This window comes from Camelus dromedarius, chromosome 33, assembly GCF_036321535.1.
Source record: "Camelus dromedarius isolate mCamDro1 chromosome 33, mCamDro1.pat, whole genome shotgun sequence".
Lineage (NCBI taxonomy): Eukaryota > Metazoa > Chordata > Mammalia > Artiodactyla > Camelidae > Camelus > Camelus dromedarius.
In genome coordinates this window covers 13,456,791-13,474,061 of record NC_087468.1, presented here as the reverse complement: position 1 = coordinate 13,474,061, position 17,271 = coordinate 13,456,791, and the positions used below count along the sequence as shown (strand labels likewise).

The following is a 17,271-nucleotide window of genomic DNA, read 5'->3' as shown; positions in this document are numbered from 1 at the left end:
GAGCTCTGTGGTAGAGCACATGCTTAGCATGCCTGAGGTCCTGGGTTCAATCCCCAGTCCCTCCACTGAAATAAACAAATACGTTAGTAGATAAACCTAATTATCTCCCCTTAAAAAAACAAAGTTATTCCTGGAAGACTGGGGCCATGGACAGACCCTCACAAGGATTTTCACTTTGAGTGCTTACACTTTAATTGAGCCAGGAACTCTCAAATTGTTTTTGGTTCAATACAGGCCGAACACTATCTACCAAAGCAAAGAGAAATCCTCTTTAAAAGGAAGGCAGAGACATTCAAATAATTTTACAAAGACAAGTCATAAGTAGTTAACAATTACCAGGCATACAGGCAAATAAGATCACAAAACAAAGAAGGAAGAAGGAGGAGGAGGAGGGGAAGGGGAAGGAGAAGAAGGGGAGGAGGGGGAGGAGAAAGAAACAAAACCACACAGACATCAGATTTTGTAAGTATTATACACAAAGCATAAAACAACTGTCCTAAACATGTTCAGGAAACAAGTGACAAAAATAAGAATCATTTTCTAGACTGGCAAACTATGAAAAGTGGCAAATTTGGAAGAGTCAAACAGCATTTCTAGAACTATAAAATACAATAAAAAAGGTAAAATAAACCAATATTTATATTTGGTAACAGACAGCACATTGCAGAAGAATTAGTGACGTCAGCAAGGTGGTGGTTTAGGAATTTCTAGCACTTTTCCCCTCCCAGAAACATCAATTTGAACAACCATCTATGCACAAAAATACCTTTACCAGAGCCAAGTCTTTCATGTAAGCAGTTACATTTGAGTGGAGTACATAAACAAGAAAAGATGCATTGAAGAAAGTAAGAAAGACAGTTTCATATTACTCTCATTACCCCTCCCCCAAGACAGGGCAGCCCAGCCCAGAAAGAGACATCCAACCTTTGGGAGAAGGAGGTGAAGTAAGGACCTCAGATTTCACAGTTGGCTCCACCATCAGCCCACCCCAGCAACCAGCCAGCTCCTGTGGCCCCAGACTCTTGACCTACCCCAGCACCAGACCAGTTCCTGGCAGCCTCACACACACCCCGGCTATCAGCCCACCCCAGCACCAGGCAGACTCCCAGGAACCCAGGCTCCAGGTAGACTCCTGAGCCTCCCCAGCACCAGGCTGACTGTCATGGCCCCAGGCTTCCAGCCTGCCCCAGCACTGGGATGGCTTCCGCAGAGCTAGGCTCCAGATGAGCTTCCATGAAATGAGACTCTTGGTTGCCCCAATGCCAGGCTGGTACCATTGGACCCAGGCTCCAGGCAGGTTCCTATGGACCCAGGCTCCCAATCCGTGCCAGAACCAGGCGAGCCCCCACGGCCTTAAGCGTTAGGCAGGCTGCCCTGGACCTGGGGTCCTGGCAGGCTTCTATGGTTATGGGCTCCCAGTCCAGGATTTGGCTGTCCCCACAGCCCCAGTCTTCAAACTGGTCCCCATGGATCCAACCGCCATGTTAGCCCCAGTGGCTCCTGTGACTTCGGGCTACAGGATGACCCCCACAGCCCTAGGTAGCAGGCTCATCCGGTGCCAGGCTGGCCCAGGTAGCCCAGCTTCCAGGCCAGCTCTATGGGCCCAGAAGCTAGGAGTTCCCCAGTGGCCCCCAGCACCTGACTGGCCCGCACAGACCCAGGATCCAGGCCTATCCACCAAGACCCAGGGCCCCGTCTCACCACCACAGACTTGGGCACCAGGTCAACCCCAGGGAACTCAGGCAAAAAGGCGGATGCTATGGATCCAAGCACCAGGCCTGGCTACCTGCTGACCCAGGAGCCAACCTGCATGTCCAAGGACTCCAGCATATCCCGTGGGCACAACAAATCAACAACTTCACGTGCAACAGTATGTTCTGAAAAAGACATGAAAACTAGCTGAACAGTGCATCCATGACAAAGGACAAAAGGGCCACACTGAGAAGGATAGAAGCAGACACTCATTCTCACCAAGAACCCATAGATCAACCCATAAGCTCTCTCTTTTGAGAGAGATCTCAAAAGAATATACATATTTTTAAATTTAATAAAAAATAAACAAAATTTTTAAAGAATTTTTTTTTAATTTTAAAATAATATAAAGTTTTCCCTAAGGAGTGAAGGGTTTGTGCTCCACATCAGGCCCCCCAAATCCTTGGGACCTTTGCCAGAGCAACAAGTCCACAAAACTTCTACCTTTGAAAACCATGGGGGTTTTTAATCCAGGAGAACCACAGAAATGAGAATCTGCTCTTAAGGGGCTCAGGCATTGACTCACTCGCCCTGGGACCTGACAAAGGAGCAGCAGGTTGAAGGGCACATATGGACCGTGTGTGGAAGAGACCCACTTGCTAGTCTTGAGGTGACTTCTGAGGGGCAGGAACCTGCTGAGACTCTCTCTGGGGTTGGAGGCCCTGGTTGGCATCGTCTTTGAGTTCTTTCTCCCTTCCTGGTGTCAGCTGGTGGGTGCCATTTTGGCACTCACCTCTAATCTGCTGGAGCCAGTGGGCACACCCTACTCCACCATGCAACAGCTGTAGCCCTCCTACAGCTGGCAATCACACCCAGCCCACACAGGAATATCCCTTTAGTGCCTGGCTTTGGTGGCCAGGGAGACAGCGTAACTGGGCCCCATGAGTCATCTCTATACAAGGCCACTCTTGCAAGACTGGGAGAGGTAACTCTGTCACCTAACACACAGAAACAAACACAGAGAGCCAAGAAAAATGAGGAGACAAGGGAATATGTTCCAAATGATAGAACAAGATAAAACCTCAGAAAAAGACCTTAACAAAACAGAGATAAGTAATCTACCTAATAAAGAGTTCAAAGTAATGGCCATAAAGACGCTTAAGAAACTTGAGAGAAGAATAGATGAACATAGTAAGAACTTCAACAAAGAGATAGAAGATATAAGAAGACATGATACAGAGCTGAAGAATGCAATAGCTGAACTGAAAAAACACATCAGAGGTGGTTAAAAGCAAACTAGATGAGGCAGAAGATTAGAGCAGCAACCTGGAAGACACAGCACAGGAAATAACTTAAGCAGAGCAGCAAAAAGAAAATAGAATTTTAAAAAGTAAATATAGTTTAAGAGACCTATGCGGCAATAAGTGGGAAAACATCCACATTGTAGTGGTCCCAGAAGAAGAAAGAAAGGGGCAGAAAACTTATTTGAAGAAATAATGGCTGAAAACCTCTAACCTGGGGAAGGAAGCAGACATCCAGGTCATGGAAGTACAGAGAGTTCCAAATAAGTTGAACCCAAAGAGATCCACACCGAGACATGTTATAATTAAAATGTCAAAAGTTAAGGAGATAATCTTAAAAACAGCAAGAGAAAAATGACTTGTCACATGAAAGGAAACTCCCATAAGACTATCAGCTGACTTTTCAGCAGAAATGTTGCAGGCCAGAAGGGAGTGGCATGATATATTCAAAGTGCTAAAAAGAAAAAAAAAAAAAAAAACTTCCAACCAAGAGTACTTACCTGGCAATATTATCATTCAAAATTAAAGGAAAGATTAAGAGATTTCCAGATAAGCAAAAGGAGTTTGTCACCACTAAAACAGTCCTACCAGAAATGCTGAAGGGACTCCCTTAAGCAGAAAAGGAAAGGTACTGACTAGAACAAGAAAATATATGAAGATAACAATCTCACTAGTAAAGGTAAATATATAGTAAACGTAGATTAACCATTATTTGTGAGTATAACCTATTAAAAAGCTACTATGAAGGTTAAAAGATAAAAGTCAAGTAGCAAAAATTAACTATGACTACAATAATTAGTTAAGGGACACACAAACTATAATATATAAAATATGACATCAAAAACATAACATGGAGTACGGGATACAAATGTAGAGTTTTTAGAATGTGTTCAAACTTAAGGTGCTATATATATGTGTCTGTAAACTTTATAGTAACTATAAAGCAAAAACCTACAATAAATACACAAAAAACAATAAGAAAGAAAACTAAACATTACACTAAAGAAAGGCCCCAAACCACAAGGAAAGAAAGCAAGAGAAGGAAAAAAAAAGGGCAGAGAGGAACTACAAAAACCATCAGAGAACAATTAACAATATGGCAATAAATACATACCTGTCAATGATTACTTTAAATATAAATGGGCTAAAATCTTCAATCAAAAGACATAGACTGGCTTAACGGATAAAAGTCATGAAATACGACTATATGTTGTCTACAAAAGACTCACTTCAGAGCTAAGGACACACACAGACTGAAAGTGAAGGGATGGAAAAAGATATTCTATACAAATAGAAACAAAAGAAAGCTGGGGTAGCTATACTCACATCAGACAAGAAAGACCTCAGAACAAAGACTGTAATGCAAGATAAAGAAGGGCATTGCATAACAATAAAGGAGTCAGTCTAGTGACAACATACAACATTTGTAAATATTTATGCAACACAGGAGCACCTAACTATGTAAAACAAATATTAAGAGAGCTAAAGAGAGAAATTAACAACAATGCAGTAACAGCAGAGGACTTTAATACCCCACTTACACTAATGAATAGATTGCCCAGACGCAAATTCAATAAGGAAATATCAGCCTTAAACAACACATTAGACCACATAGAATTAAGAGATATATACAAAGCATTCCATCCAAAGGCATCAGAATACGCATTCTTCTCAAGTGCACGTGAAACATTTTCCAGAACAGATTGTAATTTAGCCACAAAACAAGCCCTAATAAATTTAAGAAGACTGAAATTGTATAAGCATCTCTTCCTACCACAATGGTATGAAACTAGAAGTCAATTACAGGCAGGAAACTGGAAAACCCATGCAGGAAATATGTGAAGGTTAAACAAGATACTACTGAACAATCAAGGTTCAATGGTAAAATCAAAACATAATTTGAGACAAATTAAAATGGAGATATAACAACCCAAAAATCTGTGGAATGCAATATAAGCAGTTTTCAGAGGAAAGTTATTAGCAATATAGTCCTACCTCAAGAAGCAAGAAAATTCTTAAATAAGTGATCTAATTTCATACTGTCGACTGAAATAAATGCTCAGCCTAAAAGTTGAGAGTTATGTTTTACTTGGCGGGAGGACTCCAGCCGGGATGACAGCCTCTCAGATTGCTCTGAGGGACTGGTCCAAGGAGGTAGGGGAGGAGCTACGACATATAGGAGCTTTACAACAAAGACCAGGTAGTTGGAACAATAAAAGATGACTTGTTATCTAAAGAAAACCAGGCATCTCAAGTTAAAGAATTTAGTGCTTTTCTATGTATGGGAGGAAGCAAACATTTGGGCTCACTGAATTCATTTCTTTGAAAAGCACCTAGCTGCCTAGGGCCAGTGACCTGTCCTTTCTTGTTCTGAGTCCCCTCATAGGGCACCAATGCGATTGGCTGCAGAGGCCTGGCTGCAGGCTGGTCTTCCCTGGGGGGGGGGGGGGGCAGCCTCAGGTGACTTGATGGTTTCAGCATTCTTTGTTTACTGATGTGGTCTGCAGTATTTTTCGTTCACAATACCTAAATGAACTGGAAAAGAACAAAGCCCAAAGTTAGCAGAAGGAAGAAAATAACAAAGATCAAAGTGGATATGAATGAAATAGAGACTCAAAAGACAATAAGAAAGATCAATGAATCTAAGAGCTGGTTCCTTGAAAAGATAAACAAAGTGGACAAACCTTTAGCAAGACTCAATCCTCAGCAAGAAAAAAAGGGGAAGGGCGTAAATAAATAAAACCAAATGAAAGAGGAGACGTGGCAACGGATACTACAGAAATACAAAGACTCGTAAGTGTGGTGGCCTCAGAGGTGGGCCTCTCGGGTCCCCTTTTAAGAGGCCCTGTTATAAGGAGACTAGCTGGCAGGCAGCCTCAGGCTGCCGCCACTGCAGATCCACGGCAGTCTTCTTGCCAAGGCTGCTCTCTGCCTGGGCTGCTCCCAGCCAATGGCTGAGAGCAGCAGGGGGACCGGAGCCCAGCCTTTCCTTGGGGCGGGGAAGCCTCCACAGGTCAGCTCTGCTCTGGGGTTCCTCCTCAGTCTGGCCAAGACTTCCTGAGCGTTTTCACAGCCGCCCCCCAACAGTCTGAGTCTCCCCCTGCTCACTCTTTCTTCCCTCTTTCCTATCATTGCTGTCAGTCTTGCATTATGACCTCAAGGCTCTGCCTGCCTACTCCTGACCCCTCCCCCCGGATATCTCTCAGGTGCATTTCTCCAAATAAACTTACTGCATGTCTCACTTCACTTTGGCATCGTCTCGTCAGAGCACCCAAATTGACTGACGTGACCATGAGTGAAGCTCAGGAACCGGAGGCTTGTAAGAGAATAGAAGTGGTATAATTCCACTTACATAAAGTTTAAAAGCATAGAAAACTAATTAACATCTATTTTAGGCACGTATTTGTACGCGGTAAAACTGTAACAAAATGCAAGGGAATAACAATCATCAGATTTAGGTTCACAGTCACATCCGAGGGAAGGAAGGGAAGGGAACAGGATGGAAAGTGAACACACAGGCGGTCCTAAAGGTCTGCTGTTTCTTTAGCTGAGTGATGAGTTCCTGTGGATCCCTTTTATTTATATCTTGGATATATTTGTTATAAATATTTGTACTCAATATTTATTTTGAAAATAGAAAGTGGGTCCCAAAGAGATTTCCTGAATTTTCTGAAAATAGGAATAATATAACAAAATCTATCAGGTACTGTTTACCATCATTTCATTCCTTCATTAAATCCTCATAACAATTTCTTAAAAGCCATATAGAACAATTATTTTAAAAGCCATGTGTAAAATAAAAAAAAATAAAATATTAATTACAAGGTAGAAATAAACCAGTAAAAGAAAAAAAGATAAAAAATAAATTCAGTCATATGGAAAAGGCAGTCGTTCTTTTATCTAAATTTTACAAAGAGGGAAAAAATCATTTATGAAAGTTGTAAGTATAAATATCCAGATATTGCAGTCCCTCCAAATATGGCCCCATGAAGAATGAGATCATTTAGCCTCATCTCTCGTCATAGACTTGGGCAATAATCTAGGCAACTTCAAGGCAAGGTCCTGCAGGCAGAGAGATGGTGCATCTTCCCAGAGGGAGAAAAAGAAGGTCTGTGGCTCCAGGCCCGTTGGAAAAATTAACAATCACAATTTGCTTAAAACAGAAAAAGAGCTACTGACGAAGGAAAATGATTTTAAATTCAAATGTTAAAGGTTAGACAGCTGATGATGTACTGGAAAGCATCATTGTTAGAAGGCCATGAAAACAACCTGAGTTTTCCACATTGAAAAATAAAATTGCTCACCAATGCTGTTACCTCTGACCTTTCTCCTTCCAAAAACAAAAGTTTTGCTTCAATATAGCCAATGTATCTCCAGGCCTTACCAGCTCCTAGGAAGGGGTCCCACCAACAATGATGACCCAATTGTATGAGCTGACTTAACGCAACCATGTGGGGAGGGCGTGGCTCACCACTATAATGCTGGTATGAGCTGGCCTTTCTGTCCTCCCCGACCCACCCGCACTCCGCCCTGATCCCTGCAGATAGCACATGCCTGTTCCCCTGCAGCCTGGGCATGAGATTTGGTTACCAACCCATAGGACCAAGAGAGATTTCAGAGTGACAAGGAAAAAAGCCCGTACGTGGAACCTTGCCTCCTGACAGTTCATGCACTCAGCTAAATATTGTTTTGCCTCTTCAAGACACAGCCCAGGCAATATGGAACTGTGTTGTGATCTCTAACGAGAAATACGTATCTGGCCTTTGTCCCCCATTTCCATCACAGAGTTCCTAAAACCCTTGGAATTTCCAAGATGCTCACAACAATAAAGATGTCTTTTGTCTGTTAATGAGGTGACTTTTGCTGATTGCCAGGAAAACCAATCATTTGATTAGAGGGTTGAAACTTTCAGTTCCACCCACTCCTGACCTCCAGGGAGGGAAGACGGGCTAAAGGCTGAATCAATCGCCAATGGCCAATGATTTAATCAATCATATCTATGTAATGAAGCCTGTGCAAAAGCCCAAAAAAGATGGGTTTGGAGAACTTCTGGGTTGGTGGAAATGGGGAGTTTTGCAGAGACTGGCACCCTCAGAGATCATGGGAGCCCTGTACTCTGTCTCCATATCTTGCCATGTGCCTCTCTTCCATCTTAGGCCCTGCTCTAAACCTAGTAAGTTGGAAATCTGAGGGAAATGGATTTAAGTACAAGGTCTAAGTTAGCCCAAACACCTGGGCCTTCAGTTTATACCCCCAGGTGCTTCTGCTGCTGCTTCAACTTTGAGAAACGTGCACAGTACAGTTCAGCACTTATGTCATTACCTCAGGATGTTTCGCTAGCCAGGAGTGCCCCACCCTGGGCGGATCATCTGCTGACACCCTGCTGGGTGAGACAGCCCCAGCGGCGGCAGTGAGGTGGCTCAGCTGTTGCTGTCTTGCTCTGCATCATTACTGCTGATCTCTTGGACAGCGTTTCATAATAACTCAACTCCGGGAGACAGAAATTAAAAGACCCAAAATTAAAAGTGTCATCATTTCCAGGTCAAAGAGCGAATGTCAGTGCCACCCTCGGTGAGTCACATCCACTCTGTGGACCTCCCTTTCCTCACCCATAAAATGAAAAGGCTGAGGGAGATGATGTCATTCAGAAGAATTATCCAGTTCTTGGTGGGAGCGGGAGAGGATGGGGCAAAAAAGATTATTCTTTTCTTTTTTGGAAGGGGGGGAGGTAATTAGGTTTATTGATTGATTTATTTAATGGAGGTGCTGGGGATTGAACCCAGGACCTCGTGCATGCTAGGCATGCGCTCTACCACTGAGCTATACCCTCCCCCACCCCACCGTTTTTTGCATTATGAATAATGCTGCTATGAACATTCCTGAAAAGTCTTTAAGCAGACATATGCTTTCATTCCTTTTAAAAAAAAAATTTTATTGAAGTGTAGTTCATTTACAATATTAATTTCAGGTGTACAGCAAAGTGATTCAGTTATACATACACATACAAATATATTTTTTCCTTTTTTAACTTTTTTGGGGGAGGGGGTAATTAGGTTTTACTTACTTATTTCATTTTTTTTTTTTAATGGAGGGACTGAGGATTGAACCCAGGACCTCGTGCATGCTACCACTGAGCTACATCCTCCCCCCGTGTGGCTTTTCGGTGTCACTCTAGAACATCATCTAACAGGCTCACCCAAGGGTCATCTCACTCTCTATAAACACAGCTTTGTTTGGCTTACTACTTACTGTTAACTTGTAGGAAATAAAGAGCGTATGATTTTTGTCCAAGAGATATGCAAATGACATCAGTCTGATAGAAAAGATAACGTATGAAGTTTGTCATTCAAGAGACAAGTAAAAGCGTCCTACTAGACACACAGAGGGAAACAGGAAAGGAGCTGCAGGACTTAGCGTTTGCCTCATGAAACAGAAAGCAGTTGGCTCAGAAACAGGACTGAGGCAGGAGAGTATTGCTTTTAACCACAGATTTGTATTATTTCAGTAAGAACTGTCCTTTAGACAACTTTCTGAAGTCTAACAAATAAAAATTAATGTATTGACATGAAGAATTATTAACAACCACTGTTCTCGAGGTCTTGGGGCAGCAACTTTAGTCCCCGTGCCCAGGAGCTCATGAGTCAAAGGCAGAGTCTTCAGGAAATAGCCTTTGTTTGCTCTTAAGCAGTCCTGGTGCCAGGAGATGTGAGCCCCAAAGCAGCTGGACAGGAAAACAGCCCAGTCAACTGTCTTCTCTGTAATTGTGATTTGGGGTGGCAAGATGCTTAATTCCCAAATATGTGAAAAGCAGGTATACACCAGGCCATTACCCAAACATGAGAGTGCTCCTCCTCACAGGGGCCTTCCAGGATTTCACACACTGTTCCATGTTGTGTGTGGTAGTTCTCAAACGTGATGTGTAAGGCAGGGGTCCATGGAAGTCTTTCTCCCAGTTCCACAAACTGTGAGATTATTGGGTTTTCTTTTTGAGAACGCTCTAAATATGCTCTCAGAACCCTTCTGGACTGCCAGAATGACATCAGGACTCATATCTGAGCTTTTGTCTGTAAGCTCCCACCCCAGATAAATGACATTCCAGGGTGGCAGAGTGCCTACATGAACAAAGAATTCACAGTAGAGAAAGGAGATGGGGGAGCTGAATCATCCCACAGCCTGGTAGGGTGGAGATACTGCAGCACTCAGAACCATCATCATGTCCCAAGCAAATGTGTCATCAGATCCCAACTGTCAAATGTAACAATTGACAATGTGACAATGTAACAATACCAACCAGCAGACGTAACAACCTGTCACCATTTATTAGCAGTGGGTATAGCACTAAATATCCAATGCTAACTCTTCGATTTGATATTCCAGAACTAATTAGCTTAGTGCCCACTTTAATGTTGGTTTTTATAAAACTGCATGCTCAAAAGATGCTTAATTGAAGAAGAAAACTTTTAAAAATTAAGACACACTGTATTAAATTGGTGCTTACTGATTGCTGACTAGCACGCCTAGTAGAGATTGTCCAAAAGTTAAATATATATATATATTGTTACTGGTGCAATTGTGTTGATTGTATTTAAGCAAACATAATTTTCTACATTTGCAGCATGTGTCGAAATAAGAAATCCGTTATACACAGGACCAGATCTCAGCAACATCTTTTCACAGTTACACCCACAGTCAGTTATTTCATTTCATCAGAGTGTATCATCTGAAGCACGGCTGGGGGGAAAGCTGGGCTCTCTGTTCCAAGAAGACTCCACTTTACTGCAATTTTTAAAGGGAGTACGTGGCTAGTCAGCATGTCTAAGAGGAAAAGCAAGCCTGGCTATGAGACTATAGAGAAAGTGCTCAAACAGTGCCCTTTTACGTGCATAACCCCCCACCCCACCCTCTCAGCACTGGCCCTTCTCCCCAGAGCTAAGCCCCAGTCCCAGGCTCACCCACCGTGGTGTCCTCATTCAATGACTCTCGCTAATTTCAACTTACTCTTTGTTTCCTATTTCATTTTATATCTATTTTGGCTTTTTTTTTTTAATTATTTAAACACATGGACTCTATATCTGGCTTTATGCTAACACATTAGAATTAGACAAAAATAATTTAATTTAATTAAGAATTATTCTTCTTTACAAGTTCCTGACCCTTAAAAGGATGTATCACACATCTTGCAATATACCCGCAACATAGAAAGAATGTGGAAGACGTCATCCCGTTAGGGAAGAAAACAGAACAAAACAAGAACAAGGATGAGCTCCACGCTAGTCCCAGGATCTCGGGTGAGGTTCACGAGCTCTGTGGTGTCTTCAGAACTATCCCCAGGAGGGCACTGTGTTGTTTTTCGGTCCTGACGTCCTTGTACAGGCGGCTTGTGGGGTGGAGAGCTCAGGCTTGAAAGGGGATCCTCACATCACCCCCTCCCTCCTGCTTCTGAGCCCACGTTCTACTCCTTGGTTGCCACGAAGTCATCACTTCTTCTCCACTCATAAGATAAGATGAGAACAGAGTCGAGCCCACCTCAGCACGGATGGGCAATGACACTGAGATAAGATAGATGAAAACACGCTGAGAACTAGATATTTTAAGACCTAGTTGCCACCTCTAGGTTGAGTTTGAGTCTTGAAATCTAAATTGAAGGCAGTATTGTGCGTTGTCCCCAGGTCCGATGTGAGGATGATGGGCTGGCCTTTCTCGGAGGAGGCGATGAACCAGCCAGGGAAGGCCACGGACTCGAAGGTTGAGGTCCTGCCCATCCTGGTGTGGTAGAAGAGGTAGGGCTTCACAGGCTTGGCTTGGTTGTACAGATCCATGATCTTCTGCTCCTGAAAAGGGACAGAAGACACCAGAAGAAGGAGAGTCTGTTTGAGTGGTTCAAGCGTCCTTGTACATGGTCAGTAAATGTCCCAAAGTTTGAGAAACCCTATCCAACTCAGAGCAAGCCTAGAAAAAACACATTCCAAAGGAACAGCAGATCTCACCTTCCCAGCCCCCACTCTCAAATCCAGAGATGGCGCGGAGGTGACACAGGGCCAATAAACCAGTGGCCACACTTGAACGACAAACTGGAACTCTCCTCACACAAAAGGCTAAGGGCACCCCCAAGGGAAATGAAGGAGATGCTCATTTGCAGCAGGAAGCCGAGGACCCCCCTCACCAAAACTGCATCAGGGAGGGCACCATCCTGCAGGAACCACTGCTCCGACCTCTGACCTCCGACCTCCGACAAAGGGCCACCCAGTCAGAGGTATATGGGTCTCTGATCAATCCCAAACAGATTAGAAAGTTCAGTGACATGAAGAAGACACAAGATGGTCTAACAGATCAAAGGACTTGCACCCAAAGAACAAAATATATAGATCAATCAGGAAAGGTCTTCTATATTGTACATAGAAGTATATTTGTATGTGTATAGATTTGTATATTCACATATTGTTATATTTAGGTAAGAGAAATGTTTCTAAGTCAATTACGTATGTCCAGGATCTCCAGAGAGACACACAGGAATGGCCTATGATTCAGCCACATCCCACCCTAAGTCGGGGGAGTTCTCCCATACGATCGCTTTATTCAGTTAATAACTTCCAGTTAGTCTATCCAATTCTCGGGCAGCCAGAAATATAGGCGTCATCCTGATAACCGCTTTCTTTGATCTCTCAACTTCTAAGCCAGCAGCACAGCCCAGGAGCAGTATTTCCAAAATATTTCCTGAACTGAGTCGCTTCGCACACCCTCCCCCACACACAGCTAACCCCAGTCCATCTCCTGCTCCTTTCCTACCATCCATTTCCCACCAAGCAGTTGAGTGGACTGCAAACTGAAATAACTGAATACATAAGATCGTGTTCCCTCCTGGCTGAAATGTATTGAATGATTTCCTTGTAATAATAATAAAATCCAAAATCTCTAACAGAGCCCGCAGGATCTACACCCAACAGCTCTTGCCTGCGTGGCTGAAAATGTACTTTTTAGTCCTCATCTTAATTACACGCCGCATTCACTCTATCAGCAAATCTCGTGGCCTCAATTCAAAATATATCTGGAATCTGACCATTTTCTTTCTACCTCCCTGCTTCCCCCTCCTCCATCAGATCACATCTGGGTCACCTCACAGCCTCCGCTGGTCAGACTTTCGCCTTCAACCTTCATACTCTGCTCTCAAGGAGCAGCCAAAATAATCCCTTTTAAACCTTTCTCCATTCATGTCACTCTTCTATTCGAGACACTCTAATAATTTCCCATTTCACCCCGACTGAAAGAGAAAATGCTCACAAAGGTGGGCAATGCCCTTCATGGTCTGCCTTCCTCTCCCTGAACTCCTCCTCCCCGTTCAGTTCACTCCTCCACATCAGTTTCTTCACTAGACCTTGAACTTGCTCTCCCGTATCCCCTGCTGGCTAACTCCCTGGCCCCTTCTACCCTCTGTAAAAATCTCACCTTCACAAGAACGCCCACCGCACTCTACAGGGGCAGCCAGCCGGACCCCAGCTGTTCCTGGCACCACCAGTCTCTCCATCCTGCTCTATTTGTTCGTTCCCAGGAGACAGAACGCCCTTCAACTCATCACAAGTCAACCTATCTGTATGCTTATTGTGACCACGTCTCTTCTCCCATCAGAATCCAAGCCCCAGGAGGGCAGAGCTCTTTGCCATTCTGTGCACTGATGGTTCTCAAATGCCCCTAACAGGGAAGGGGGGCCAGGAAGCGCGCACACACATTTACTGCCTTGAATTGGACTGGGGTTGAATTAAATTGGGTTGAAGTAAGCTCAAGTGTAAGAAACAGGTTTTTTTCAAACAGGCGATTATAAAAAAAAAAAAGAGAGAGAGAAAAATAAAACCAACTGGAGAGCTTGAGAAGTAACACAGCAAAGATCAAAAGTTCAGAAAACACAAGAGAATCATTGAGCAGACAGGATGAGAATAAAAGGTAATCGTGGCCTGGGAGATGGAACCAAGAAATTCTCCCAGAATGCAGCACACACACACACAAGGACAGAAAGTATGACAAATTAGGTGAGATATTAAAGTGAGATCTGAAAGTTCCAATGACAGATGAATAGGAATTCCAAAAGGGGAGATAAAGCAGAAGGAAGGAGAGAATGTACTTAAACAATGGCTGAGAATATCTCTTCTCAATATTCAAGAAAGACAAAAGCCCTCAACTAGCGAGGGGCAGGACAAATCAAAGAAAAGCCTGTTGCACGCACGTGACTCTAAAGGAGCTAGAAATAAACATGCTTAAGAACAGGAGACGATTTCTTTTTTGACTATAAAATTAGATTTCCTAACAAATCAGCTTCTTAGGAAAAAAACTGGGGTTTTCCCACATTATGTTTTTTAGTCACTCACCTTCAGCTGCAGGGTGGGCTGTCCTCCGATGTCCTCACAACACAGACACATTTCTGGATTCTCTATTCCCACGTAAATGGGAGTCCCTTTGCCTTGCTCAAGGGCCTCTGGATACTTGCATGGGACAATAGTGGCAGTGACTATTGGATAAGAGGGGAGATGGTGTCAGTGTCCTTTGCAAGTCAGGAAAGACCAGAATCTTCCAGTAGGTCCAGAAGAGACCTTGAGAGTATAATTGCCGCTAGTCCAGACCTACCACACAGCCAGCCCCATATTCATTCATTCATTCATTCGTTCGTTCGTTCGTTTGTTCACACCAAGCGCCAATCACCTCCCTAGGAAATGGAGCAAACGCGAAGCCTTAAACAGAGGGCAGAGCCTACCCCTGAGATTCTCACACGTCTGTCTGAACATCTGGAGGAGGGAAGCCCCAACCCCAAGCAACCCCTCTGATCCTTGGAGAGCTCAGCTCATCAGCACCTTTTGCCTAATGTGATGGTGAAATCTGCCTTCCTCTGGGATCCAACCAACTAGTCCTCTTAGGACACCAGAATTCGGAAGAACAAGCCCGCCTCTTCCTGAGGACAGGCCTTCAGGTCACTGAGAGCAGCTCTCTGTCCTGGGGACAGGATGGTGCTCCACGCTCTCTGCTTTCTTTGTCCTGATTGGAGACACCCATTCTCAGGCGGGTGTGGAATTCTTCCCCCTCAAGGGGGGCCCTGTTGTAATGCCACACTTTAACAAGAAGGCAGGCGCCAGTGTCCCAACCTCCCAGCGTCCCAGCGTCCCAACATTCCAGCTGCACGAATGTAAGGGGCTGCCTCCGAGGGAGCAGCTGCCCGACAACCTCTCACCTGAAGCCACCCTGTTATTCCGTGGGACGGTCACGAGGCTCTGACCCTGAAGGACCCACATCTGCTGACTCAAGTCAGAGATGTCCACAGTCTGAGGTTTATCCACTGCTGTTTAAATAGAAAAGAATACGAAGAAAAAATGAGCAAGGCTGCTTCAGCAGATGCTAGAAGACAGATCTAATCCAGGCCTTTCAGGAAGGATGGTCCAGGGTTTACACACCAAAACCAGTAGGTCTCACGTGACCTATCAACCCAGCCTCTCTTTCCGTAAAGCTGTGGGCTCTGGTGCAGAGGCCTGGGGCCGTAACTGGTCTAAGACAGTCACCCAGCAGCCCCACGAGCTCACGTGTGTCAAGGTCCAGCCACTCTCCCTGATGCCCATGCTGTGCTTGACCCAAGGTTGGGTCTGGAGCTCGAGCAGTGAACAAGCCATGGTCCCCACCCTCAAAAGCTCATGTCCAGTGGAAGATGGACAGCACTGGGTGGTAAGTGCCATATAGGGAGGGACAGAGAAGATGGACGTCCAAAGAGACAGGCATTGAGTGCAGGTGTCCCCAGCCTCCAGATCCCAACATTACCTGCTGTATGGTGTCCTCCATGGGTAGAGCCTTTCCAATTGCCTACCCTAAGGGGGTTGTCTTGGTACCTGTGGGGACAGGGATAGAAGATCTGAGCCTCAGGAGACATTTCCAAACCCTTCCCAGGACCGGTTCCTAAGGTCCTTATTCTGGACGGGGAGCTGAAGTCTGGCCTGATGCCAAGCCCTAGTCAGAAGACCTGGGGCAAAACTTCAAGGCAACCAACCTTAGGGAGAGGATATCAAGCAGAATTTTCCTCCACCCAGAGCTCCAGCCGGGGACAGTGTCCCCCCGGATGACTTTTGACCTCACATAGCCCCCAGCTCCCTGATGCCTGTGTCCCCTTCTCCCAGCAGCCCTCCCCACTCCTGCTGGCAAATTCTTCTGCCTGGAAGCAGGGGAGGGATCCGTGCCAGGGCAGCAGAGCCAGGATCCCAGGAACTCCCCAGTAAGAAGCAGCAGCCCCACACAGGACAGGACACGGACCCAGCCCGGCGTGGCTTCATCCTTCCACTAAGCCGCGGAGCATGAAAAAGACAGCAGGCTTGAGAGTCGAGGACCGTCCGGCTATCAGCTGTCAAGGACTTTTATCAAAAGTGCAAGGAACCGAATCACAGCTCCAGCAGCAACCAAGAGCGCTGACGGCTCCAGAGCGGACGGTATTTATCTGAGATCACAGGGAGGTGCTAGCTTCCTCAATGGGGCGTGACAATCTTATGACCTGAAAAAATTGCCAGGTCTTCCTTCTGGGAGATTCCGGGAGGCTCAGATAAAGAAACTGCAGCATCAGCATGAGTGTGACCTGCCTGGGCTCTCTGAGACGTAAGTGCCAAGTCAAGTCTCACCGACACGGTTAATAACAAACCCTGGGTTTTTCAGGAAGGGGAGACTGAGGGACTTCCCCAGGACTCAGTTCTCCTGCCATGTCACTCTGAGGCTAAGAATGGAAATGCAAGATCTAAGCGAAGGGAATCCATCCTCCGGGGCCAGGAATTTGCCCGCTGCAGTCCCACTAAGAGAGTCCTGGGACTGCAAAATTAGCTGTGTGCTCAGGCAGGAGCCAAAGGGCATTCCTGCCCACCCAGCACTTCCATCTCCGGTCACCCTCGAACGGAGGGTTAGGCTAGAAGCCCCCACCCCCACACACACACACTCTTTCGGCCCCTCAGAGATGCACTCCATCTCCTTGGAAGCTGCAGATATTGGGCAGCACACCTGTAACTGAGGCCACCTTGGTCCCTGGTGCCCCCAAAATACAGTGGACCCCAGAGCTGCCTGAGGACTAAAGAGGTAGGCAGTGATTTCTCTAAAAACTGAGCCCTGGATGCCAGCCCATCCTTCATCCTCTGCTCTGGTAATGCAGGACATTCGTAGGTTCTTAATAAATGGTAACAGTTATTTTTCTGCGTGTTTGTTACACACACACACACACACACACACACACCAGTCCTATCTGTTGAGGTCACACAAAAAATTTTTCCGGGACACA

General features: G+C 45.1%; 1 protein-coding gene across 2 annotated transcripts; it reads right to left on the bottom strand.

Moving 5' to 3' along the window:
* Nucleotides 1-8,944: 8,944 nt before the first annotated feature.
* IL36G (interleukin 36 gamma) lies at nt 8,945-16,583 on the bottom strand. Of its 2 annotated transcripts, XM_010985664.3 has the most exons (5): nt 16,269-16,583; nt 15,783-15,850; nt 15,205-15,312; nt 14,351-14,490; nt 8,945-11,824 (listed from the first exon to the last, which is right to left on the bottom strand). In XM_010985664.3, the coding sequence occupies exons 1-5, from the start codon at nt 16,286-16,288 to the stop codon at nt 11,591-11,593; spliced, it is 570 nt and encodes a 189-aa protein (XP_010983966.1). In that variant the 5' UTR covers nt 16,289-16,583; the 3' UTR covers nt 8,945-11,590. The 2 variants fall into 2 exon arrangements, with proteins under 2 accessions (XP_010983966.1, XP_064337996.1); XM_064481926.1 differs by lacking the exon at nt 16,269-16,583 and having other exon boundaries at nt 15,783-16,097.
* Between the last annotated feature and the right edge of the window lie 688 nt (nt 16,584-17,271).